This window comes from Botryllus schlosseri, chromosome 1 (assembly GCF_051294905.1).
Source record: "Botryllus schlosseri isolate E-star chromosome 1, Bs_hap1, whole genome shotgun sequence".
Classification (NCBI taxonomy): Eukaryota; Metazoa; Chordata; class Ascidiacea; order Stolidobranchia; family Styelidae; genus Botryllus; species Botryllus schlosseri.
Window position 1 is genome coordinate 4,950,576 of NC_137236.1, and position 27,969 is coordinate 4,978,544.

Genomic DNA, 27,969 nt, shown 5'->3' on the forward strand with positions numbered 1-27,969 from the left:
ACTGTAAAATATTGTTCCTCAAGTCAACAGTGCATCAAAAGAACGACACCCTATGATTGTCTCACGAAAAAAATATTAGAAAGAATATTTCCTGCCAGGCAGTTCTGCTTCCTACTTTTTTGCCGCCGTACGACCCTAAGGTGTCGCTATGACTCCATAAGGTCTGCAGAGATGAGCATGGATTAGGATTAGGTTTTGAAAAAACAGGATTTGTGAAATTTTGTCGGATTTGGATTGGATTTGGATTAGACATTATTTTCAGAACGGATTAGGATTTGGATTGAATTCACCTATTTTCTGGGAGATTGAAATGTCGTGTGGCGAATGGCGACAAACTTTATTTAGATCAGGTAATGATGTACTTATGGTTACTAAGTTATCGTGAATCAAGTGAATCGTTTGTTGTGAAAGAAAATTTTCGAATCCCTCCATTGCATAAATTAGATTTTTTTCTGAATTTCCAGCTGGAATCGGATTAGGATTGGACATGGACTTGAATTTGAAAAAGATTTGGATTTGAAGGTTCGGATTTGGATTGTATTAGGACATAGAAATTTCAAATCCGCTCATCTCTGAAGGTCTGCCCAATGATTGGGTATGCGAGACCTCAGGACTCAGGTGTTCTGCTTTTCATATTCACTGCTCAGTGCTCAGTTTAGTTTAGTTGTTAGTTGTAGGTCGAATTTTCAAGTAGTTCAAATTCTATTTCGTGATTTTGAATAGTTTATAGTTATAGTTAGAGAAAATTAGCTGCCGATAAACTGAAACTTGAATCAGAAGTCAGAAGTAGAAAACGTATTGTCATCTAACGTAAATTGTGATGCCAGTGTTTTATTGGGTGATGTTCTTGCAACTAATAACAATTACAAGCTCAGAATCATCACTAGTAACGGTTGAGCAGCTAAGGGGTGGTTTTCGATGGTCAAAACCCATCCCATTTCAAACTTGCACTGATGTTCATTGTTCATGCAGAAAGCCGATTCTAATAAGATAAATATGAAGTCGATTCAAGATTGAATCTATACTTGTGATTCATAGTTGCGAAGGCAGTTAGTTCTAGTCTTTTCTGGCGTGTCTAAAAGTGAATAATTCGAGTTTTGTTTACTCAATTTGAAAATTCAGTAGTTTGTACAAGTATCACTGCGAACGGTGCTTTTTCCAGGCATATGTCTATCTTGAAAAGGGCCTGCAATAGAGTTTGGATAAATATATATCTCCGAAAAGGTTATCTGACATTCTGCAGCACTTGTTCGGTACGCATTTACACATTGGAAAGTGATCCCCATGATCAACACCAATCGGCGTTCCCAAAAACTCCATGACTACGTACGCGAGAGTAAGCGAATGAAATATCTGACACTGTCACATTTTTGTTTTGATGATCGGCCAGAGTGGAATTGGTGGCAACGTCACACACAACTTTTCCTGTGATTACTTGATTATTCTACGCAAGAAACCCTTCTGTCACGCGCAACTTATTGCTGAAAACAACCACTTTTTCCATTCTGGGCGTACGGAAATGATGTATTGTTTGTGCACATTCAAAAGGGGCATTGTATTTCACTAGCCAAATGCAACTCAATTGTCATTCGATTAAGAGAGATATCCAAGAGATGAAAATAAGGAACACTTGAATATTGCGCAAAAACCATAAATGTTGACATGCTCAATTGCTCATGGGGAACATTGATTGTTGGTAATCATGGGGAACATTTTCCAGTGTGCGGAGAATACCAAAGAAGGTATTGCAGCATGTGCATAAGTTCGCTAATTTTAACAATCTTCAGACTGATTATTTTCGTATAAAGCTTGCCTCCCTGGAAGTATTGATGTTTGTCTAATGTTTTTGGTTATGGTCACATTATGATTTGTGAGAGCTGCTTGTATATGGTGTCTTATCGTTGGTTCCTATATGTTCATATTTTCACTGTTGAAAAATTTCACTAGTGCCGATGGGTACAATGGTTACATTACTGTATTCGAATTTTAGTATTAATTGCAATAATTCAAGTAGAGTAGTGAGAGATGATTTTTTTCAAGTACGGTACTGTAATGTAATCTTACACTCCTTGATAAGATACTAAGAGTTATATTCTTACTGCCATACATCGGTGATCGAATTTGTTGGAAGTAAAGCAAATTTCTCTTATTAAAATACAAACTCTTTCTTGTCCTGTTTCAATCTTTTTGTATTTTTGTGAAAAACATTCGATAATTTTGACGCTGTTGTATATGCACAGTTGATTTTGCGCACCAGTATTCTATAGTAATGCATCAGTTGTGCAATGTGATGGATTTTGGTTTCTGTAATTTCGAAAATTTGTAGTTTGCTGAAGGCCTGCTGATTATCGTATGGGCTTGCCTAGTTATCGTAGTTAGGAAAGGCCAAGAACTACTGCTAAAACAGTTATAGCTTTCACAATGCCTTGCCGTTTGATTTGATAAGTGGGTGGTGGAAGTTTTTAATATTGACCGAGGAGGTGTGTCTTAAAAAGTTGAAGAACTACTGTTCTAGAAAATATATATTCGGTATACTGCCAACGTTCCTGCTCGTATTACAGTGCTATAATAGTTGGGCTTTGTAAAGTAGACAGACTTTTGGGGTTGTTTGAAAATCAATTTTGTTTTCAAATCTTACTGGCTAGTTGATGAATATGCCAAGTTTGTTAAGCGGAAACTAATATGGTAGAAAATTATTGATTTTTAACAACAATCAAAAATTTCATTGAAATTGTATCGGCTCCCACATGGAATTGTTAGGTTGTCTACAAAAATATTGAATGATGCATATTCATCAACTCCAACCCATAGAAGTAGTAGTAGTAGAAGTATGGTACGAAATGTTGGATTATGAAAAATAATACTATTTCCGATAGGACATTTCATCGTTAAAACTGGATTGAACGAGTTCATGAGCCTGTATCATTGCACAGTTCCAGTCTTGCAGAGTTAACTACGCCTTGTGAAACCCAAAACGATATTTGGGTCCCGTGATTCTAATTTTTTGCAAGCTCCAAAGATGATCTGAAAAGCGCTACAATAGTAATTGCTAGGGCTGGGTAGTGTCCTAGTGGGCATCAGGTTTTAATGAATTGATTGGGACAATAAGGGATTGTTTTTTTCTGAGTTTCGAAATCATATGATCCTCGCCACTAATATGTAACTTGTCAAAGCAGAATTCGAGTTTCGATGCTATTTTCTTCTGTGAAAGGATTGAAAACATGAATTGTTGTCAAAAGTTGAATGAAATGGTTGTGGTCTAAAAACACCAAGCTATCTTTATTGTGATATAAAACTGGCAGTATACACTTCGTGATCGCGTAAATGGTACATATCTGAACTTGACACATCTTTCGTATTGTTATGTCGTCACAATGAAGGATACTCAAATCCCCAACTTGACTCGAAGCCTAATACTCGATTTATATCTACTGATTACGCATGGGAGAACTCATGCGGGCACCACGTTAAAAGGTCTAAAATTGGAATCAAAATTGTTGAAACCATATTGAATGGTTCCGGGAATTCAAAAGGTCATATACATAGCATTTCATTAACTATATTCATAAATATGGTAAAATTCCATGCAAAATTCTTCCATCTCGTTTTGATTGCAGAAGTTCAAAATGAAATGAGGTCTATAAAAAGGGAACCAATTTGAAAACTAGGATTTGCAGGCAGTGTCCACTCTGTGTGCAGTATGTGCTAAAATCTTCAAGTTTAGTCCTGACATCAATTGTAGCCAGTGTGGGGATCAATTCACCACCTTTGGGTCTTTTTCTATCCACAACAATATGACCATCACCAATACGTGTTTCCAGTGTACATGTTAAAATTAATTGTGTTGTAATGGGTTTAGGGCAGACTTGAACAACTAGACGGCTTTCAGCTTTTATAAAGTTAGCTAGCTAACATTTTTCAAATTTCCAAATTAGATTAGGCTTGAAGTTGCTGATACTGAATTCGTGAAAACTTTGTAGTTGAATCAATTTAATCTCATATCAAATCAGAGTTCATTCTCATACTTATGGAAATATGTGTACAGTAATCCTGGCTCGATTCACACGGTACAGTACAGTTTCAATAAAACCAGACAGCAGATAAGAAATAAAATGAGAGCACACAAACCTTTTACAGATTAGATTAGAATCTGTATTTGAGCCAGTGTTGCGGTCAAGTCACTACCTTCATGTCATGAGTCATCTCGAGTCATTGCAAATTTTGACTCGAGTCAAGTCGTGTCAATCGATTTTTGAAGGTGACTCGAGTTAATTCAAGTCACTCGTTTTTTGGAGGTTACTCGAGTCAAGTCGCGATTCAAGTCATGGTTCAAGTCAAATTGAATTGCTGAAGTATGAGTGTTGCTGAAAAGTCATTACATTTTGCTGACTGTGTGAAAGACAGATTGATTGACCAAAATGAACATTTATCTTGAATCGAATAGCGAATATAAAGTTGACTATACATACAAAATGGCGTTGTATCGCTCACCAACACGCGGGACTGGTAAATAATACTTGAGTAACTGTATATCCACATGCTCTACAGTCTGTTATTATCAGCCAACATAGAGGATCCAATACGAAGCCTCGATATGGTACAATACCCTACTCAGCTACATATCCGTGAGAATTTAAAAGCATAAACTATATACATTGGATTTAAATCATACAAGAAAGTTGGTAAAGGTGAGCACTACATAAGGTAAGCACTTGAGCGACCTAAGAAACAAAGATACGCTCCTATTAGATCAGTGGTTCCCAAGCTTTTTGTCTTCGCCGGCCCCTTTAGGACCGCCACGGACCCTCGTGGACCCCTACCCCGATTATTAGTTCATATTTACCACAAATATCGTGCAACCGTCATATACCATTTGCAAATGTTAACTGTAGGCAACCAAAGATCGACCAAATGACTTTTCCAGAAAATAACAACATACTATTGATGTACAAATTGGGAGGACCTAATGTAGCGAATTCTGTAGCTGCATTTCTTTGACTACGCTGTCGTGCTGGAAAATCCACGTCATCGATTTGACATGAGTGCCAAAAATACATTTCCACAGTGATAGGAGATGGCGAATGTAATAATTAACCGCAGCGTTTCAGAAGACAATTTTGGTCTGATATATACGGCATCAACATTGAGAAACAGAACATCTAACGTCCAGCCTATTCACTTTCATCTAGCAGGTCAATATGAAGTTATTCTGGAATATCGGTTATGACTCGTTCCATTATAATTTAGCAAATTTTCTGACATTTGTAATGCATACCCTCATAATTGTCCAATATTTACAAATGTTGTTCTTTGAATTCTGGGTACATTAAAAAAATTAGATTGAAAAATTCTCTCTAAACAGCAATATCTTTGTATCAGTAGACTATTGGTTACTAAAATGCGTTTCCCTAGTAGAATATTTCATCTAATACTGTATTTCTGGTTATGTCAGTCCTGAAGTTTGAACAGTTCTGGAGCGAAAATATTTCACTAATTAAAAAAATACAAATTTGGTTTTCAACCATTTTGCAAATTTGGAGGATTCGCAGACTATCTGAACATGCTTTGCGGACAATCGGTTGAGAACCACTGTATTACGACAACATAAGCTGTGATCATTTCGTTTGTGGTCAATTTCCTAGTTGTGTACCAATGAAGGATCGGAGAAACCTACAATCAGTGAATGACTGGCAGTGAATGACCGAGTCAGACCAAAGACCCGATTAGTAACACTGGTATCCATGACTTCCCTGCTTGGTGCTCATGCTATACTGGGATAGCATGGAGGGTTGATGCAAGACTTACAATGCCGTAAAAGGCTATATCTGCACGCACCGTCCTCGTCCAGCGGCATATGTATATCATAAGTCGGTGTATATGCCACAAAACAGCAATCAACACCAATCCGCATTTCTGAAGCTCCGATTCAAGTCATACAAAAAAGTTGACTAGAGTCTGACTCGAGTCATCCCAACACTGATCAGAGCGGGGAAATATTTCGGAAATTAGTTCACAATTTGATTACCGGCCTAATCAGTGTAATTAGATAGCTATGATTGTCTAGTTGTCCTTGTCCGGTTAAGTGATAGGATATCGTAGGATAGGGTATACTTCTGGAGTTGGGTTGGCGTAAAATTAAGATCGGGGTAAGGGTTACTGCTGCTTCCACAATACACTAAACTTAAACCACTCAGGAACACCATGAATGTTGACATAGTCACATGGAACCGCGATTAGTGATGGTCATGTTGTTGTACATTTGTTATTGGCGTGATTGAAGCTGTGCTCAATGAAAAGTGATACATAATCTTCAGAGATGAATTGTTATACCGTACACCTGAATTTTTATTTTATGTAGACGGTTGGCTATGAATTTGGTGCAATTCAACCCTAATTATTCAGTTGTCCAATAATGACTCCACTAACTATCATGATTGTTGTTCTTGCAGTAATGTGTATTGAGACAGCTTATAGCGTACCATAGGTGTTTTGGTGACGCTGTGCTTCTGACAGGAACGACCAGCTACAAACAGTTAATGTGAACCTTATTACTGACAAAACTACTGCAGGGCATATTCATTGAAGCCGCTCAATGTTCATGGTCACAGGTACATCTTTTAATGGTTCTTGGAAAATTTCCGTAATTCATTTGTAAATATGCGCCATTGTCACTCAGCGTTGTGTTTTGTCTCGTGTTATGAATGGTTTGTTACTAAAATGATCGAAACTTTCGATATAACAATAGTTCTCTTGAAGATATCCGACTACATTAAACAATAAGACTACATTACAATGTAATATAATGATTTTTTACACTCTCATTGATGAAGTCATTTCCATGCTATTAATAGTTTTGTATGTTGTACTATATCTTGTTATGGCTAAAATCTTATAATGCTCTTAGTTTAAAGTAGTTCCACACTTTCATGCATTGCAGGTGTGGCGTACTATAATTGAACTAAGTTTATATGCTGAAATGCGGAAAATCTGTGGGTCTTTTCTTTAGTGTCATAAAGAAAAGCCTGCTGTGAATCCAGTATCAACTATTGACCACGGCCTGAAAGAACTCCGATTCGATATATATTGTAAAGCATTTACAGGGAATAGTAACCTCAAGCATCAAATGGATATGCATGCTGGCATCAAAAATGTTGAATGTGATGTATGTGGTAAAGCATTCTCGCAGCAGGGTGCCCTCAAGCGTCATATGCATGTGCATGCTAGAATCAGGAATCATGAATGTGATGTATGTGGCAAAGCATTCACTAAGAACAGTCACCTCAAGATGCACATGGATGAGCATGCTGGAATCAAAAATCATACATGTGCTATATGTGGTAAAGCATTCACTCGGAAGGGTACCCTCAAGTTGCATATGGATAAGCATGCTGGAATAAAAAATCACACATGTGCTCTATGTGGCAAAGCATTCACTGAGAAGGGTACCCTCAAGCTTCATATGGATATGCATGCTGGCATCCTAAATCATATTTGTGATATATGTGGGAAAGCATTCACTCGGGAGGGTACCCTCAAGCATCATATGGATATGCATGCTGGCATCCGAAATCATGTTTGTGATATATGTGGGAAAGCATTCACTTTGAAGGGTCACCTCAAGGGTCATATGGATAAGCATGCTGGAATCAAAAATCATACATGTGCTATATGTGGCAAAGCATTCACTCGGAAGGGTACCCTCAAGTTGCATATGGATAAGCATGCTGGAATAAAAAATCATACATGTGCTCTATGTGGCAAAGCATTCACTGAGAAGGGTACCCTCAAGCTTCATATGGATATGCATGCTGGGATTAAAAATCATATTTGTGATATATGTGGGAAAGCATTCACTCGGGAGGGTACCCTCAAGCATCATATGGATATGCATGCTGGCATCCGAAATCATTTTTGTGATATATGTGGGAAAGCATTCACTTTGAAGGGTCACCTCAAGGGTCATATGGATAAGCATGTTGGAATCAAAAATCATACATGTGCTATATGTGGTAAAGCATTCACTCAGAAGGGTACCCTCAAGCTTCATATGGATAAACATGCTGGAATCGAAAATCATACATGTGCTCTATGTGGCAAAGCATTCACTCAGAAGGGTAACCTCAAGCGTCATATGGATAAGCATGCTGGAATCAAAAATCATACATGTGCTCTATGTGGCAAAGCATTCACTCAGAAGGGTAACCTCAAGTGTCATATGGATAAGCATGTTGGAATCAAAAATCATACATGTGCTATATGTGGTAAAGCATTCACTCAGAAGGGTGCCCTCAAGTTGCATATGGATAAGCATGCTGGAATCTAAAATCATGCCTGTGCTATATGTGGTAAAGAATTCGCTGAGAAGAGTACCCCCAAGCTTCATATGGATATGCATGCTGGCATCCTAAATCATATTTGTGATATATGTGGCAAAGCATTCACTGAGAAGGGTACCCTCAAGCTTCATATGGATATGCATGCTGGCATCCGAAATCATGTTTGTGATATATGTGGTAAAGCATTCACTTTGAAGGGTGACCTCAAGCGTCATATGGATAAGCATGTTGGAATCAAAAATCATACATGTGCTATATGTGGCAAAGCATTCACTCAGAAGGGTAACCTCAAGTTGCAAATGGATAAGCATGCTGGTATCTAAAATCATGCCTGTGCTATATGTGGTAAAGAATTCGCTGAGAAGAGTACCCCCAAGCTTCATATGGATATGCATGCTGGCATCCGAAATCATGTTTGTGATATATGTGGGAAAGCATTCATCATGAAGGGTAACCTCAAGCTTCATATGGATATGCATGCCGGTAACAAAGATCATAAATGTGATATATGTGGTAAAGCATTTGCTCAGATGGGTAATCTCAAGATTCATATTCATAAACATGCTGGCATCAAAATTCAATAATGTCTTATTTGTGGAGAAGTTGCATCATAAGTGCTAATTGTTCGGGAAAATTACTCTAAAAATTTAGGACAACGTTCACTGGAGATTGGACAGGCATTTCCTCATAAATTTACCATACTCCATATTATGGTGATGCATTCTGGGAGTTTGGACTATGTATGAGGAATTTCTGCAGAAATATTGACTCTGAACTGTTACCTTCCGTTTGCTATGCTCACTTCATCTCACAACTTCACCGATATGTCATTTCAACTTACTTGTGTTGGTTTGTACTACACCTTTTGTGTGCTACAATACGACCAATCGAGGTTTATAGCCTTCCGCGATATAGAAGAGTACGGAACTATAATCCCCCTTGATAAATTAACTCTTAGTTGTAAGGAGCATTTAATTTTAGTGCGAAAAGTAATCACATCTCACCAATCGACTCAAATGATTACAACTAATTTTCAAATCGTTGTGCCTAGCCCAATAAGTAACTAGTTGGCAAAAATGGGCTATGGACTACAAATGGAAAGCTCTTTGACGGGATAACGGACATTGTTCAACTCCGTCGGGATGCATTAGTGCAATGGTTATTGTGTGTGTCTTGGATACCTCGTTCCTTTGCTGGTCTCTGTGCTCAGAGCTTTTCTCGAATATTGAACGTATTTTATTACATATCTCTCGGTATCATGTGAGATAAGCTTGCGGATCTTTGGTGCACGTTTTTGGATACCATTCAGTTTATTGAAGGATATTATCCGATGAATATATGTAAAAGAGGCAACCATCATTGTACATTCGTTGAATTTGTCAGGGCAAGAACTAACGCGAGACTGTTGCTTTTAAATAATGCTCACAAACTATAAGCTTTGATTCATCAACTTTGTGTTGCGACCCGAGCTGTGGTTGTGAAGAGTTGAGAGTTTATTGATAGCAACATAACAGAAGGTGGTCAAATGCATGATCAATTATGTTCTATTATGGGCGTACAGTACATAGAACTAGGTGAGAGCGAGAGTTTAGCTCAGTTTATATGCATTTTCACCCGAAATACCAGAAGAATAGCGATACAATGAAACGATAGGAAGAAGATGAAACGATCTGAAATAGTCTCTAATGATGTAAAGAATGCATTAAAAAGGGGGATATCCGCTAAATGAAACAGGAAATAATGGTATAGAAAGCTAGAAGCGATGAAGACATTATCAAAACTGGTAAGTGTTGATTTGTATCTTTTTTTATAGAAATAGACCTAAATATTCGGCTGACACTCGTGACAGCTAATCGTATGCAACTGCATATAATTGGAAAAAACAATTTATACCAGATATCTATCAGAAAATATCTATAAGTTCCCCCAAAGCTGTGAGATTCACATGACATTCTGTGGCCGGCCACAGAACAGATACGAGCTCGCTGTGGCCGGTGCTTCCCCCGTTCCGATTTGATTTTCAACCGTAAGATGTGCATGGTGCAGTTGCAATCGATTGTATAGTTAGTTTTATTTTGTAAATATGCAAACCTACGATTAAACAATATGATGATGATAATGTCCTTCATTTTTCAACCATGTTTATCGTTTATGATGAGTCTGCGATGCGAATAAGTGTACATATAGGCCTATATATTTGATCATGCAGTTTAAGGATGTTTGTAGGGGCAGTTTAAAATCTTTCGTGGATTGCCCTGATGAATTTATGAATAATACAATACTGTACTGGGAATTTGTCTTAATTCACTACCGATTTTCGATTTACGCTTAAGTAGACTCGAATATATACCTCCTTGAATGCATAATATGTTCCATCGATATACTGGATCGGTCAATATGCGGTCATTTTAACTGTTTTCATGTTTTCAATACTAAATACCGTAATGAAAGTACCCGAACGAAACAATTACGGATTCAAAGAACCAAGAATATGTGGAAAATACTGTTTCAAGTTCCAGAAAAGCTGTGAAATCCACATAACATTCTGTGGCCGGCCACAGAGCAGCTCGCAGCTCACTGTGGCCGGTCCTTCCCCCGATCTGATTTGTCTTTCCAACGCTATTGGACATGTAGTCCATAGTTTGTTATCTTTCGTGTAGCTCAATAGCTGTGAATTGGATAATGCCAGGCTGATACAATCCTTTCTTTCTGTATCAGGTCTATGATGAGTCCGCGATATACGGTTATATACATATTTGATTATCGTACTGCTATACAATACATACGACGTTCGAGATCCTCAATATCAATGGAGCTTGCACTCATTTGCACGATGAGAATTGTGTCGATGAATCTAAGAATATTTCTATGGTGTAGCAGCACGTGAACTTGACACACTGCAGATGTGCTGTAGATGTAGAATAAAGGCAACGATGTAGCCTAACCTACCGGTAATATTGGTAAAATGTGGGGCTTTGTTCCCAGAAATTTGATTTTGGTCACGTTTCCGATCCTATATAATTTGTATGTATAATGTATATCCAACTAGGTGCCGTTCTTCCAGGTCGAAGCAAATAATGTACGAATGAGATGCATGTCGCAGTCACTAACGATGCCGTGTATGCCAGAGGATACTTGATTACTTGGGTGCAAGGATCGTTTTGTATCGCATGTCGTTGTTAGATCAAGCTGCTAACCGATGTGGTGGGCATAGGACGTAAATGTACCTGCTATATAATTAAATTTCAGTTATAATAATAGATAACTTCAGATACTTTGCGTCATCTAAGGCAGCATCTGCGACATCAAATGCAGCGCCATCGATCGATGAAAAAATGCCCATGCCAAGCCTGCGAATTGACCAATAGGCATGGTATATTTTTGGTTGATGCAGGGAACAATGTGCAATTCAGCGAACAATCTTGATGACACAGACAAGTCCCAATCGTTCATTATAGTTCGACATTTGAATGCAGTGCAAATACTTATCGCCGTGTAAAGTGCATCTGATCTCTCGTGCCCCTGGGTGTTTTCTGTAAAAAGCATGTACTGGACACATTGCATTCATGCAACTACTTGTATATGAATTGTGAATGATTGTACTCACATCTTCAATTGCTTCAGATTTTGTGAAATTGGTAACGGAATAAACAAACTTTTTGTAGCAAAATATGACGGTTTCTTTATGTAGAAAACGAAAGAGGGGCAGGGAGTCAGATTATCTACGTTTGCATCACTGATGGGCTTGGGCGATGGAGATGCGAAGAAACTGCACGGCTATCGAGTCTGCACCACGGTTTTAACTTTCCACGCAATACCATTGCGTTGATCGCCTGGCGTGGAAGCTGTGTGGACACCAGTTTTAATGTAAAGACGTTTGTCTGACCGAGCAATAAGATGTACGCAGTACGCTTATACATTACTCTATCAAATATTTATCTAGATTCTAGAAAGTTCAAGGAACGTATGTTTCGGTGTTAGTTTACAACGCACCGTCCCAGAGTACTTTTTCAATAGTCAGTGGGAATTAAATTCATATCTACAGCGAACAGAGAAGGTAACGCGTGTAAAGCCGTGCAAATTTTGAACCCATCCCTAAACTACTCAATAAAGTGGTAATTTAACTTAGGCACGTGCGATAATAGTGGAAGTCGTCTATACAAACCTTGCCACCAGCAAGTTCGTATTGCAAATGAAGAAGATCTACTTGGCAATTCTCAAATTGGATGCAAAGGGCGGATTTTTATCCAACTAGATGTGCCAAAATCACGAACTGGCCATGATCTCGTGGCCGGCCACGATGAATTCTTATGGCCGGCCATGAAATTCACTGTGGCCGGCCACGAGACATAACGCATTTTCATGGCCGGCCACGAGATATTCGTGGCCGGCCACAAAAATATCTGTGGCCAGTAAGTGGCCACGGAAAAGCTGAGACCCCTACTGAACTTTTTTATAACACGCCTTACAGTTACAAAAATGTGATGACAAGAAGGAGCCTAGTTCAACCCCAAAAACACATAGGTAGCATTGGCGTAGCCAGGGAGCGGCGATACCCTACTCCAAATTTCTGGAACATTTTAGCAAAACCAATGGTAGTTTGGGGAGACCGGCGACAAATGTAACACGGGGCAAATGTAACAATCGACCTCACCGCTAGTAGGATGAAGAAATCGCCTTCATGTTTTGAGTGCACATGCGGTAGTTATGTCTTCTAATATACCTGAAGTTACGTTGAGCTACGACGCGAAACCCCGGAATAATTTCGAAAAAACGAAATTTCGTACCCATGAGTAACTAGGACTTGCGTCGCCGTGAAGGCACCATCCTGACACACTAATCATGGTCGAGCGTGTCAGGGGCAATTGTAACACATTGTTACTTAGGCTACTTACAATATCTTTTCAATGCTGAACATCTGTGTTCATATGTTGGTATAACCATTTATCTACTGCAGATGAATCTTGCAACAGCCAGAAGTTCAATACCAGAACAGACACTACCTGGTCATACCAATGATCCTCTGTCGGGACGGCCATACAGAAGTGGTGATGTGAATCTTAGGGTCCGGTTATTTCCGTGATTCTACTACCATATCGACTTTTGGTTTGTCGACCTTCAATGGTCCCTTAAGAACTTGCCCATGACTGAATCCTCATCCCCTGACTTTGAGCATGGCCAACTTACATTTTGTCATTTAGTGTGAACAATTTATTTTAATTTTGTACGGAACGGAAGAATACGATTAGCTTTGATGCCACACAACGTAATGTCCCCGTTTTCTACACTATCATCGGCCCATTCAACCAAGATATTTTAACCAGGTCGGTTTTGCACCTTCGCAGGTGACCGAATGCCCAACCCATCATGCACGCTGAACTACAGCACCTAGGTAGAAAAGGCCGAATCTGTGTAGGGATATGATGGAACGAATTTGTTTCTTGTACACTTTGAGCTCATGCAGAACGAACGAAGAGTGATAATTTATTCAGATGCCAAAAATGCTATGGGGCGTAGCCTGGAAGCGTTCAAACTTATGTTTTTTAGTTTAATTCAATAGTACAATTTGTGCTCCCGTTATTGTTGTTCATTTCGTTTGTTTTTAGTTTTAAATAATACTGTTACAATTGCCCCGCCTGGGCGTACCGCGGGGCAATTGTAACATTTGAGCAACGATTTTCGTGACCAAAAATTTCCATGATTGAATATGGACTGAGTTCCATTTAGTTTTGATATCAACTATCGAGTTGTTGTCTTCTTTATTTAAAATTTTGGAAATGAAATATCCACGGGAAAAACACGTATTGTTAGAAAATCCATAAAGTGTTACAATTGTCCCCGGTCTCCCATACAGTATTTTGGGGAACATGAATGCAGCCTAAAAATTTTCTTCACGCTTTGCAGGATTTAGCATCCGTGCATGACTTGATTTTACTATCGGTATCACGAAAAATATTCTTCCGCAAACACCCATTATTGAATTCAGCTGCATTCTCAATTATGAGAATACAACAGTACCAGTATATACGCTAGAGTAGCCCGAGGTCGTTGGGTTCATGGCTTTGGAGCAGCCGTAAATTTAAACTGCTCCAGCTCCGGCGCTTTCTTCTATCACACATTAGGTCCGGCTCCAGCTCCGGAACTGCATTATTACAACTGCTCCGGCTCCTGCTCCGAAATTATCGAATGGGCCTGTCTATAGCAGGGTTGGCCAACCCGCGGGCCAAATGTGGCCCGCGAAAGGGTTTTGCGTGGCCCGCGAGGTAATTTCCTATTATATTATCGAAAATGAATTGCTCAGATTGTGAACTTGCAATGTCAACCAAATATTACAAGTCTGACTGCGACACTTGTGATGTTGATAACTAAAATATCAGTTCCGACGCAATAGCAGGTCCAGGGTCCAGTCAAATTTTTAGTAAATCGTTTTACATTACAATAAACTAAAGTAGTAGTGAAATTTTTCTTCACGCTTCGCGTGTTTACTTGTCACACGATTTCTTGCTCGGTACCCTAACCCCTACATCAGCGGTTCTCAACCGGGGGTCCGCGGACCCCTAGGGGTCCGCGAAGCAATTTCAGGGGGTCCGCGAGACCTCTAAATTCTTAAAATGATTGATAACCTAATTTTTATTTTATTTTTTAATTTGAGGAAGCATGATGCAGTTTCGCACCACAACTGCTAAAACCTCATGACTCATATCATCATCATAATCGTCTGACATGAGCTATCGTAGTGTGGAAATTCATTTTCATTGCCAATCTTCCAATAACCTGCTGATGCAAACACATTGCTGTTTAGAGACGTTTTGTTGGGGTTTGTGGTAAAAATAAAAATATGGAGATAGTGACGTCAATCAGGTTGACTTCGTAATGTCTGCGAAACCTTTTCGATTTGAAGTTGTCAGTCTCATCAAATTAGTGAACAGTCGTTTAAAATAAAAATTTACCAAGTAATTCCCTAATTTTTCCCAATGCAGGGATTGAAACCTCGCCACGAAATCCATTTGATCCTGTGATATACATAACTACTATTTGAAGATCTTCTTGGAGGTACAGAAATTCAATATACAATTGAATAGTATATTCATATTGAAATGAACCCGGATATTTAAGGCTGACACTCGTCATAAATCGGACAATGATATACCTACCCTTAAAGCTCGGCTATCAGATTTGGCGCATTCTTATTGCGGATGCCCTATCGACAAGGCTGTTTTTTTGATGAACAAGCAGTGTTTCGTTGCTGTCAAAGCATTGTGCTCCAACCCTGAAATCCATATCACCAGTTATATTGGTATGCAGCCTTGTCGTGTTAATGTTCAATTGTTCATGGTCGAAAATGTTTGCTCGAACAGAACAAGTCGTTTCATGACAGTCATTCTCAGGTTGGAAAACTTGGATCCATTCTTTGGCGCATAAAATTTGTCTATATACTTTTAGATTAGGATTTCACTTTGACGGTAGAAACTTTCTGTGGGCCGATCAAAATTCCGACGCGGGCCCAATCCGGCCCGCGGTGCGTATGTTGCCAGTCCCTGCGCTAGATGCTGGGCGTGATAAGTTCATAAAATATATGTTTCTTCATTTTGGTGCCATAAATGTTGCGATCACACCAAAAGTATCGTCGAAAGCGTTATGCGTTAATATTGCATTAGCCTCCATGTATCTTTGCGGAAATGGCTTTCGGCACTCCTCGTTCATATCAAAACGAAGACGCGGATTTTCAAGACACGGATTTTCAAGACACGACCACGTACTTCAAGAAATACAGCAGCAAAATTAGCTTTAAAATATTCAGAGTCTACCAATTTATACATAAATAGTATATGATATTATTTTCAAGAAAAATCAATATTTTGCTGTTTATCACAAGCCTACATTTCATATTTGCACAAAACAGATGAAGGTTGCACCATAACAGAGCTAGAATTGAAATAAAACCTGAGGGGGTCCGCGAGGGTCCGTGACGGTCAAAAGTGGTCCGCGAAGCTAAAAAGGTTGAGAACCACTGCCCTACATAAAATGAAAAAAAAAGCCTAATTTACCCGATTGAGTCTAACTGTATTCGCAATTACGGGAGAAAGTCATTTCGCGTTTGCGCTCGCATAATAATCGTCGACGATGAAATGTAGGTATACCAAATGATTGTCGCATATTATTGGAGACCTTCGATATCGATGTGGCCAGACGCCGAATAGTTGTGTCCTTGGAAACTGAGCCCAGCGGGCGGTATACAGTAGACCCGTAATATAGGCCTACTCAAGTAATAATATTATTGACCTAGTTTATTTATAGACTTTGAAAATTTTACCCGCTTGGCACTCGTTCGTCAATTGCATGTGCCCCTTTAGCCGAAAAGGTGGGCCATTCCTGGTCTATATAGATTTGAGGCTATGTGAGAAAGAAATGGCCCGAGGCCATTGATGTAGGCCTACGTATAACGGACAATAGAAAGAATTGCGCAATATGGAAAGAATGGCGCAATATAAAAAGTAATGATTTTAGTGACATCAACCACACCGAAACTTTGACTCATTTAATCGTGTTTCATAGAACTGCATATTGCACAACTGGTTATGCGCCTATGGACTCAATCTAGTCGACGTTCGTAAGCAAGTAATTGTAGAAGTAGCGCCGCAAATTTCTGCTCAATTATGCAGAGATTGTGCTTTTAAAATATCCCACAACAACGTGACGCGCACCGATTTATTATCTACAGCCCCGAATAGCGTGATCTTTCAAGGGAAATGCCCGAAACTCGGGATGTAATATACAAGGTTGCCCAACTTCGACTCCCACTATCTCTTCAAGAAACTCGACTCCCACATTCCTAAAACTTCACTTAAAAAATGAAAAGCAATAGTTATATATGGTTGCAGGTTAAATGATTTTAATGTAATATTTTACCACTAGCCTATACCACTTCTGGGTTCTATAAGAATACCGTGAAACCCATTACCAATATGGACATACCAAGAATGGCAAATTTCGAGAATTTAACTTACTGAGACGGGCGTTGTCGGGAAATTCATACTTGAGAATCAACAGCGAATGTGGCAACGCCGTGATGCACGTTAGGTTCCCGGCATATGTCCATACTCGATAATGGTTTTCTCGATGTTGACCGGACACTGTAGTTTTGACAGGTCTCGGAATCGACAGCTTTAATTGTAATTCAAGAGCAATGTACGACGTGCTGACCAGTTCTGCACACCTCAGAATTCCTTAACTAAACCATCTCTGGTTACGCATGAGAATAATGAGCCCAAGCAGAGTTGTAAATTGACTTGAACTCAAGACTGAGCAGTAACACCAGAGATATATACTGGACCTGACATACCTTAGTGCAGGGACGGCAACATACGGCCTGCAGACAGTTTCGAGTCTTACATGATAGCCTAAGTGTCCCGTGTCTACCATGCATTTGCAAGCAAATAATTTCGACCATGAACATTAGTAGGACAACGCCGCGTTCCAATCTATTTGATGCTCACGTGCAGTCTTTACAAAGCTTTTTTTATTAAAGTTTACATTTGGGTCGCGAACGCACCAGGCGATGTCGTGATAATATTTGGTAAATTTCATGCAACAGCAAAGCATTCTTCGCGCATAGTGCAGTATACACGTGACTAATGTATCGATTCATGAATCGGGCCCGTCGACTTCATAATGTTGTCCTCCCCTTCCTTAGTGTCATACAGTATAACTTCGACTTGACTCGTTGTTCGATTGGAAATGACTGAACTTGAGTCGACTGAAGACTATAAAAATTAGATGGACTCGCGACTTGGTTACAAACCTGGTGAAAAGACAGTCAGTTGCAAAGCTTTTGGTGATTTAATTTACTACTTTATATGAATAAATTGCAAGAGACAGTTACACAATCACACGAAGTTGCAACAAGCGTAGATCTAGTCATATTCTGTTGTAGAGTCTTCAAACAGGAGTCTTTCAAAGACACAATCTGCGTATCATTGCCGAGCACCGAGACTACGATTGCACACGTATTTATGTAGCAGTTCCTATTTGTAGGCTATGAAGTTACGTTGCTGGTCGATGAAAGTCTCGGCTCCCATCAAAGGACACAAAAACACTTTGGTGTTGTCCTGCATGATGAAGAAATACATGAAAGCTCTCCACAGGTGATCAAATATAAGTAACCTTGTATGTTTATAATCAAGTACAAGTAGAGGTAGCAGGTGGTGAAAGTAGCCGGTGATGCTACTTAAGATGCTACTACATGTAGAAGTAACTTCGTCAATCTATAATTAATTGTAAGTAGAAGTAATAGATATAAATATATACCCTACTCAGTTACAGGGCAGAAGTACTCCTGTTACTACCCAAAAGCATTTTAAGCTAAACTACTTACTTTTGATTCTTGAAAGTATAATATCACTTTCATGAGTGATATTGGCACCACAACCGAGAAAAAGTGGTGGATGTATTATGGCAATTGAACATATTTCCGTAAAATGCATCTATTGAGAATGTCATCAGTCATTTTGGGTTAGTCGCGAAGATGGGTCTCGCAATTTCGAATGTAGCAAACTGCAATTAGTTACTAAAAAGTATGCGACATCTTGACCAAATCTACTTTTCAGAACTGCTCAACTTTACTACCTCTCAAATCTTCCTTTTCTACTTCTGCCTGATGTGGCTTCGACAATATCTGGGAATCATTACTCCCACTCGTGATCGAGAAGAAGTAGTAAAGAGGTATGCAAGGCGAGGTGACATTTTGGTATTACTTGACAGGTAGTCGGTTAAAAAGTATTTCTAGTTTCACGAATTGCTTGAGTAGGTTTTGCCCACTTGCATTAATGTTTCAGTAATGATGATTTTAAACTACTTCTACATGACATTTTTCAGTTTTACTCACTTGGAAAATCTTTACTCGGTAAAGCACATTTCCTTTTTCAAAGTAATGGTACTTGTAATTTCAGCGTGCCTTGAAAATGGATTATAAATTGATAAATTCTCAAAATATTTTTTGGTACCCAATAAATTTACTAACTTACAGAAGGAGCAGTTGATGTTTGCTTAGATTTAGCGCAATGTCACTTCACGTACGAAAGCACGTTCTGAGGAAGGACACACGAGAATACTCATCACATTCGTTTGGTGCGATCGATGGACATTCCTGAAATAGGATTACAATCACATGCTAGAATATCTATATGCATCTGCAAAAACTAAAAATTTAATAATACCGAACACATCATAATGAAGAGAGAGTTTGTCAACCAGAGCTGGTAAAAATAGTTTGCGTAGTTACTCGAGTCGAACTTGGGAAAGTGATGTCCACGACAGAACAAAACTACTTCATGAAGTAAAAAATGAATGTCTAGAACAGTGGTTCTCTGTTTCAGATACCCCCCCCTTTATGATGATGAAAAATTTCGCGCCCCCCTTATCGTTATATCACAAAATCCAACGGGGATGCTAGCAACCCCAAAAGATTGTTTGATGGCATGGAATGTTATGACTGTTGATGAGAGAATTCAAAAACATGAAAATCGGTCTATATATAGAGAGACACATATGAATTACAGGTGAATCGCGCCGAGCGGGAAAAAAATTCAGTTGACCGCTTCTTTGCGCCCCGTCTTCAGATGCTCACACGTCCTCCCACCGGTCGAGAACCACTGGTCTCTAGAATGTAATAACAGTACCACTTTCAAAAAAGTAGATTCAGTCAAGGGTCCGTGTATGTTAATAATTCATCAAGGCCGAGTGCTTTGAAATGATTTATAGTCTATTCCCGAGTGATGCATCATAATTTATGATTCATAACTAATGACCCTACGAATAGGCTCATGCAGAAATATATCCAGAGGTAATTCTGCCTCGTTCACACGACACTTTTGTTAAAAAAAACTACAGTAGAAGTAAAGGTCATTTAAAATCAGACCGATTGAGTAAGTACTGTGATCTTGTTTCAGCATTGTATCGCTTCTATTGCAAATCTAATCACAATGAAATTATTCGACCAACCTTGACCAAGTACTCGCATATGTAGTTGCGGAAATACTTGAGCAAGGCTACTTTCCTGGTTAGCTTACTCCGGTCTTGTTGGAGTGTGTAGTAAGATTCTGTCATATCCCTGTCGATATATTGCGATTGTTCGTCGTTAGCGTACAGAAGCATACACCATTGCAGTTGTCATGGAATTGGTAGCCTGGAATTTGCATTTTGCAGTTATTTGAAGGGCTGCTATAGTAAGGAAAATATTGAAATACAAACGCTAGCATTACAAAATAGAGAATTATACAACGTATCCTTATATCAAAGTAGTGTTGACACAATTTCTTGGTTTGTATTTATTATTAGCTTGTAGTAGTCTATAGACACGAACACCAGAGTCTGTCAACTAGAAATTTTTCACATTATCCAAGTGGCAACAGAATTCGAGCTGCAGTTTGGTTTTTTGAATTAGCTTAGAATTGAAACTGCTGAATTCGCAAATTCCACAAAATTGAATTTAATTCCTGACAGGGTTGTAATGACTCGACTCAAGTCCGATGCAAGTGTCGATTTTCTGTTGACCCGAATTGACTCGAGCCATTATTTTTCAAGTGCGGGAAATGACTCAACTTGTACTCGATTCATTCTGAATGACTCGAACCAAGTCTTACGACTCGAGACTTGGACAGCCAAGACAGACATTTCTTTGTAACTTCGCAGAATAGTAAAGTTATCGCAATATTGGATTTCGTTAACCAGTTATAATACTTGGAAATTAGGGCCAGTTGAGACCGACGAAAATTGCTGTATTATGAATGAGAACCATTTCATATCACTCGAACAGAGTTGGAAAATATGGGTTGAACCGGATTGAACTGAAAATTTAAAAGTGAACATAATGACTCGGAATCGGACTCGAGTCAAAACACTATGACTCGGACTCGACCCTCTACTAGCTGACTTGGACTCAGGCTTGAATCGGTGATGAATTGAAAATGACTCGACTAGACTCGAGGTAAAAGTATAAAAGTAAGATTGACTTATGACTCGGTACCTTGCGATTTGGTTACAACCCTGATTCCTGATTGGATAGAAATATAAAAAATCAACTTCAGTTTCTATTAAACATTTTCGTAAGCACGAGAATGGCAAATGTCTTTACTTCAGGCTTGATTGTTTCACACGATACAATTCTCCTGTAGTAGTTTCAAGAAAACCACAAATTCAATTGGAAAATAAGATCATATCTATGTTTTTCTTCAATTAGATTAGAACTACATTCACTGTTTTTGCAATAACTAGGAAATTTAATTTAATCACGAATTTGAAAAAATATGACAAAAAATCTACTTGACTTCATATGAAGTCAGGGTTCATTTTCATATGCACCAGATCGGGAAATGTCTGTACGCCGAGCTTGGCTCATTTGCACTATACAGTTCTCCTGCAGCATTTTCAGCAACAGATTAGATAACAACTAATAAGAGAGCATAGAAAGTTTTGACGAGTTGGATTACTGGGTAGGGTTAGGCTACCATATTTTGAGATCCGAAAAAGAAAACTATTTACAAAAATTCTGAAATCGATAGTAACAGAAAAGAAAACGGGCAATTTCAAAAATAGTAATAGTATTGTGTTGACTAAAAAAAGGGTCTTTTTCACAATATTGACTCGGAAAATGCCCATCGAGACGTATTTTTCGTTAATTGACTTGCATTTGGTGTGTCCGAGTACACCTTTTTGACCATATCATAAAACTTTTTATAGAAAGAGGACAAATCCCAAAATAGAGTACATTTGGGCATGCTCCGAGTACACCTTCAATTTATTGAAAAAAGCGGATAAATCATCTCAAAACAGGACATAATTATGGCAACCCTATTGCCGGCACTTCGCTCTAATTAGACACCTTTAGAGTGTTCTTGATCAAATAAACACTGTTTTTGGCATGTGTAAAAAATTAAATACGAAAAACTAAGTTACTAAATCGCCAATACACCACTTTATCGAGATGAAAATTTACGTCTTTCGTCATATTCACAATGTAACCGAGCACATCATTACAAGGACAACACTTCCGAAGTTGTATCGTGGACACTCATTTTTAAAGTTCTAATGCTACAAAGGTTTGGAAAGTAGGACGTCCCAAATTCACATCACTTGAACGAGTGAAATTGCGATAATAGCTGTATGATATGGGGTCACATGGTTAGTGAATCGCTTTTGACGATTTTACCGATTTGTAGTGGCATTAGTCCTTTCGAGTTAATCATCGATATAGATTTCTTGTAAATGGCTGCTCACAGCTTACAATGGAAAAGACAGGTAATGCATTACTTGTACTTATGCAGTAAATCTACTTCGACCACCTACTTCCAATTAAAGTAATTTTGACCGGTCTTCGAAATGGCTACTTTTACTTGTACTCAAGTAGAAAATTACTTGTAGTCAAGAAGACACGCAAAGTACTTTATTCACCTTTGTGTTTATCGAAATAGATTTCAAGCTCCTTTTATCAGTACAGCGTATATATCCAGACTTCGGTACGATTCTAAATTACCCTTACCGAATTCACGTTATCCGTATAATCCACCCATTTGCTTTCCAACATCATTGGAGCCGCGTCTGGATTCCCTTCCTCACCTGTTGAAATAAATGAAGTTTTGAAACACAAAAATGCAACACAGCCAGTGTTAGCAAACTTGTTGGTAATGCCACATACTGGCAAGAGTCGTAATTTTGAGCTATGATATATGTTGAACTCGATATGAATATGGTCTTACTAAAAGTTAAAAATTTAGTCTGCCCTTTCAATATGATATCAGCATTGACTTGGATTTCGAGATATAGGCCGGATTATAGTGCCAATGACATTTTCAAACTGGATTTCGACAGAGAAGTTCTGATATTCTGTAATTTTCGCAACACTCATGCATTGATTAGAGTCATTATCGGATACAGATTTTAAAATATAAAATCTCTGATTTGTAGAAGTGGCCTGCCTTTTAAATAAGTCGATTCAAAGTGATCAAATGAAAACCAACCCGTATTTATAGTAGACTTCTGTTTTGGATAGGCATATATCAATTTCTTGAGCTGAGTCTGCCATATTGAAGTCTGGTGATTCGCTAGTGCAAATGATGGTCGCCTCTGGTTTGTCACCAACAGGTTTCTGTGTCTGCAACTGTAAAACAGTAAACATGATTATATTGATACAACTGGTCGATAATAGAAATGCCTTTGTGATGAGATGTGGATAAAATTCATTTAATTTGCAAACTTGCAATAATAGTCAATTGCTATGTTTGTTGAAATTCAAAGCCACAGTTGTAATGACTCGAGTAATGACTCGACACCCGAGTTTTGATGACTCGAGTCATTTTCTCAAATTACGGATCTGAGCCGAGTAGTGAGAAATGACTTTTTCGAGCCCCGAAATGATAAGTTTCTTGCTACTCGACAAAAATTATAGATTTGACAGCACTGTTCACTAGGGTTGTTCAAAAGCAACTTTTTTTTCAGATTCCAAGGATTCACTGATTAAATTGTAAGGTTGGCTAAAAAAATGCTGCACGCCAAATTTGGCTCAATTCCAACCAGCAGAAGCCGCGACAGAGCCAAGTAAAATGTCTACAAAACGATGCAAAAGAAATTTGACACACCTCCAGCCTGTAGAAGCAAAGTGATTCTAGTTTTTCATCAATAATTATGGGATTACCCACCATCAATGCTATTTTTGCAAATCAAAAACTCTCGACAGCAATAACTTCCCATCTACCGGTTGGGAGTGAGCGAAAATGTTTATGCATCATTCTGTTAGGCAAATTAACAATTAGAAATAAGAAAATTTCAATTGGCTCTGCCGCGGCTTCTGTTGGTTGGAATCGAGCCAAAGTTGGTGAGCAGCCTATTTTTAGGCAACCTAACAATTTATTCAGTGAATTCCAGGAGTCCAAAAAGTTTATTTTTGAACAACCCTCCTGCCCACTGTGGCAGCCGTGAAACGTCGATTGATCGTATCAGAGCACACTGAACATGAAGTACGAAGCTACGCACGTTAATGGAAGTGAAAATTCAGTTAAGTCGTGATCTACCTAGTGTTGCAACAAAGTGCAAGCAACTAGGTGTGGTCGAAAAAATATAATAATATATTGCAGATCGAAGAACTGGCATTATATTCTTTGTGATCACGCAAGAGCTCAGTGTCAACTTGGAAAAATAAGCAGTTCTAATTCTTGTTGCGCATGTTCAAAATCCAGTAGTTTGTCCGAGTCCACTTTCAAGAGCTTGTAGCGCCATCGATCATTTTACGTTAGTGGTACATAATGTGAATAGTTTTATTCCCAAATTGACAAACCAATAATAAGTCGGCTCTGACTTTGACATAATTTACGAAGATTATTTACAAATGCACTACTGCATACAATGTTACCTTGATATCTCTGTGAATGATTTTACAATCGTGGCGATAAACAACACCAAGCGGAATCCTTTGCGTGCGATAACGGGTCTCTGGTTCTGTGATGGAGGGTCTTCTTTTGAAAACTTCCATCAGCGACTGACAACAAAACTCAATGGTAATTGGTTTGCTGGAATGAGAAAAAAAGTATTATTTGTCGCACACACGTAAATCAGTTGTTCTCAACCTTTCTGAGAGCTGGTCAAATTTGACAACAGTTTTTGCAGACCGGTGAACCTTACAAACTATAAAGTTCATTTATTACTTGCTTTTGGATACTAAACGTGTAATAGAGCTAGGGCTGGCTAAGCTGAGTGATTTGATTCTGAATCGAGTCATGAGTCACTCATGTTAACGTCATAGCAACATCACAAAGAATATAATGCCGATTCTCGTCGCATTATAAAGATTATTTGGCAGTTTTATGAACATACCTATTTCATCGCACTATGTGACAATGCTTTTGGTTGATCACGACTTCACAGAAATGTCATTTTCAGTAACGTGAGTAGCTTTGTACTACAATGTTTTGTATGCTGCGATACGACCAATCGAGGTTTACAGCTTTTCACAGTGAGAAATATTATCAAAATATAATTACCATTGGTTCAGTTCAGCTTATTGGTAATATATACGGCAAGTTTTTGCAAATTCTACAATTTTTTTACAGCTTCCGGCAGCTTCCTAAATACTCGTAAGTTATGTAGAATGCTGTTTCAAGCTGTTTGAAGGAATCTTATAGTGCAACTTTTTGCAACTTCTGTCCATTTTTTTCAAGCAACTTTTTGCAACATTTTCGATTTTTCATCAAAGTATTTTCGATTTTGGTGAAATAAACGGCCAAATTCGACTGAAAAACCGTAAATCAGCACCGAAGTAACGCTTTTACGGGTATTTTGGGAGCTGAGCCGGAAAATTGACCTTTTTAGTCAATCTGGGAAGTTGACCTTTTTTTAGACAATTGTGCAAAATGTTATCAAAATGCAACTTCTGCAACTGTTTTCAAAAATAAATTTAACTTTCCAGGGATTTAGCTGCAACAAAAACTTGCCCTAGAATATAATTTTTCCCTTTTGTGGCATGGAGCGTATATTGTCAGTACGCGAAACAATCATTTCCTACTACTGGACTCAAATGATTAGAATTGATACTCGATTCAGATTTGAGTCATCAAATCATTGTGCCCAGCCCTAGTGATCACCGTTGTGTCACTAGAAAATGATCACATTATCAAAACTAGATTAGACATATATTGAACACATTCATCAAAATTAGAGTAGAATTACAATCACCTAGTTGGGAAGAGAGATCAAGTTCAGTTCAAATCTGAGTTGATTAGCATAAGCATGAGGATAGTTCACCAGACTTGTTTCAAACTGCATATGTAGAATTAGTTGACTAATTAGATTTGAATTACATCACAAGTACTTCGCCCTGTTTAGTCTAATATATTACGGTATACAACAATAATGATCTGGTTGTCAAAGTCTGCTGGTCATGAACATTACAGATCTAATGCATCTTTGACCTGCACAGTTAGATGTTCATTACGTTTATAATGAGGATACTCAAGAACGATGCAGACAAAATCTTTGTCTTGGAAGAATCCGTGAGATCCAACAACGTGCTTGTGATTCAGACTTTGACGGAGACGATCTCTTGACACATTTGTCTTTCTCATGCTACTTCACAAGCAATGCCTGAAATTCAGATAGTAGCTTTAGTTGCGGCTTTTAAAAAGTGAGTAGTTCTAGTTCTAGCAGCGTATGTAAAATATTTTAGTTGCCGGTTTTCCCCTGGGTGATGTTGTTGCAGCAGTCTCAGAGTCATCAGTACTAATAATGGTGAAGCCGGCAAAACCCACTTGAGTAGTCCATAAAAGTAGAAGCAATATTGCTACAGACCGAATCTGCACTCTGCTTACAGGCGTTCAGATGCTTCCTTTTTAGTTTATTATATATCCAAGTATAGCAATGACCGCAAGTTCAAATAAATGCCCGGAAGGTTTGGAAATGTGTCTTAGCTAGTTGCCATATTATTTCGATGTCGGTGGAATATTTCGGGGTTATCGGTGAAGGTGCTACTTATCGGTATTGGCTCAAAAATACGATATCGATCGGGTTCTAGTTATCATGAATGAACCTCGAGTATGCGACTCATAACGTAATACTCGATTCAGAATCGAATCAATCTGGAACTTGATTTTGCCAAGACCTACGAATTTTTGCAAGACCTACGAATAAGACTCACTGTTGAAACTCAGCAGAGAATGCCTTTTCTGTCGTTAGCTTTGAGAAATTCTAGGCGCCATGGTCAAGCAGCTTTTGGGCATTTTCTGAGGAATGTAGCCGTCGAATGGTCGAAACACTCGCTTGTCAGCTATTCGTTTACAAACGGTCATTGAGACGGGTTGCTTGCCAATATTCTGGTGATAAAATCACAAATGGTAATCAAATCACAGATAGTAACACACACTTTTATAAATTTTGGGGGAATCAGGATTTGTGGATTTCAAACTATAATACGAATCAAGATTTGAAATAGGGATTCAAGTTTCAGGATAAACCTATTTGCAGACTTGGAAAACTAGAAAATTTTCAGATTTTCTAAATTGGACTAGGTTTACCATTACAGATACCATACAAAGTTATTTCCATGTTACAGTATTTTATAATGATATCTGCACAGTTATTTCCAAACAGTTTTTCTCCAAATTACACTATAGGTAATTAGAATGATGGTTGCACAGATTTTTCAAAACGATTTGAAATAGAATTGCTGAACTCGCCAAACCTTGGACACGGAATGAAGTTCGGTTCACATTAGATCACTATTTAATTCATTTTCATAATCACGAGAATGGCAAATGTCTCTATTATTAGCTTGGTTTGTTTCGTACTACAGTACAGATTAGTATTAGATCACTGTCATTCACTCTAATTAGTATAATTAGAAATAACTAGTTGCTCATGTCTTGAATACTGTGAAAAACGAGAAGTCCATTGTTTTCAACCAGCTCTCACCTAGTGCAAGGTAGCCTACTACTGCAAGCAACGTTACCTTGATATTCGTGTGAATGGTCTTATAATTGTGAAGATAAAACCACTGCAAGCAGAATCTGTAGCATATGTAATAACGTGTCTCTGGTTCTGTGATGACTCGCCTTCTTTTGTAAACTTCCACCAGCGACTGACAATAAAATAC

At 38.5% G+C, this 27,969-nt stretch overlaps 4 protein-coding genes across 8 annotated transcripts in view; 2 read left to right on the plus strand and 2 right to left on the minus strand.

The window, feature by feature from the left end:
* The window catches only part of LOC145436146 (serine/threonine-protein kinase PLK1-like), a 992,061-nt gene that overhangs the window by 605,924 nt on the left and 358,168 nt on the right, over positions 1 to 27,969 (minus strand). The gene's annotated exons all lie outside the window — the stretch shown is intronic.
* LOC145440294 (uncharacterized) overlaps positions 1 to 27,969 on the plus strand; it is a 189,440-nt gene that overhangs the window by 126,541 nt on the left and 34,930 nt on the right. The window lies entirely within an intron of this gene.
* Positions 1 to 27,969, plus strand: part of LOC145440759 (uncharacterized) — a 151,282-nt gene that overhangs the window by 14,691 nt on the left and 108,622 nt on the right. The window lies entirely within an intron of this gene.
* Positions 23,325 to 27,969, minus strand: part of LOC145443015 (uncharacterized) — a 290,638-nt gene continuing 285,993 nt past the window's right edge. For 2 of the 3 annotated variants that reach the window (XM_080321163.1, XM_080321034.1), the window contains one exon: positions 23,325 to 23,490. In XM_080321163.1, coding sequence (XP_080177289.1) covers positions 23,335 to 23,490 — 156 coding nt within the window. In that variant the 3' untranslated portion in view covers positions 23,325 to 23,334. The remainder of the gene's footprint in view (positions 23,491 to 27,969) is intronic. The other variant, XM_080321110.1, reaches the window with a different exon arrangement.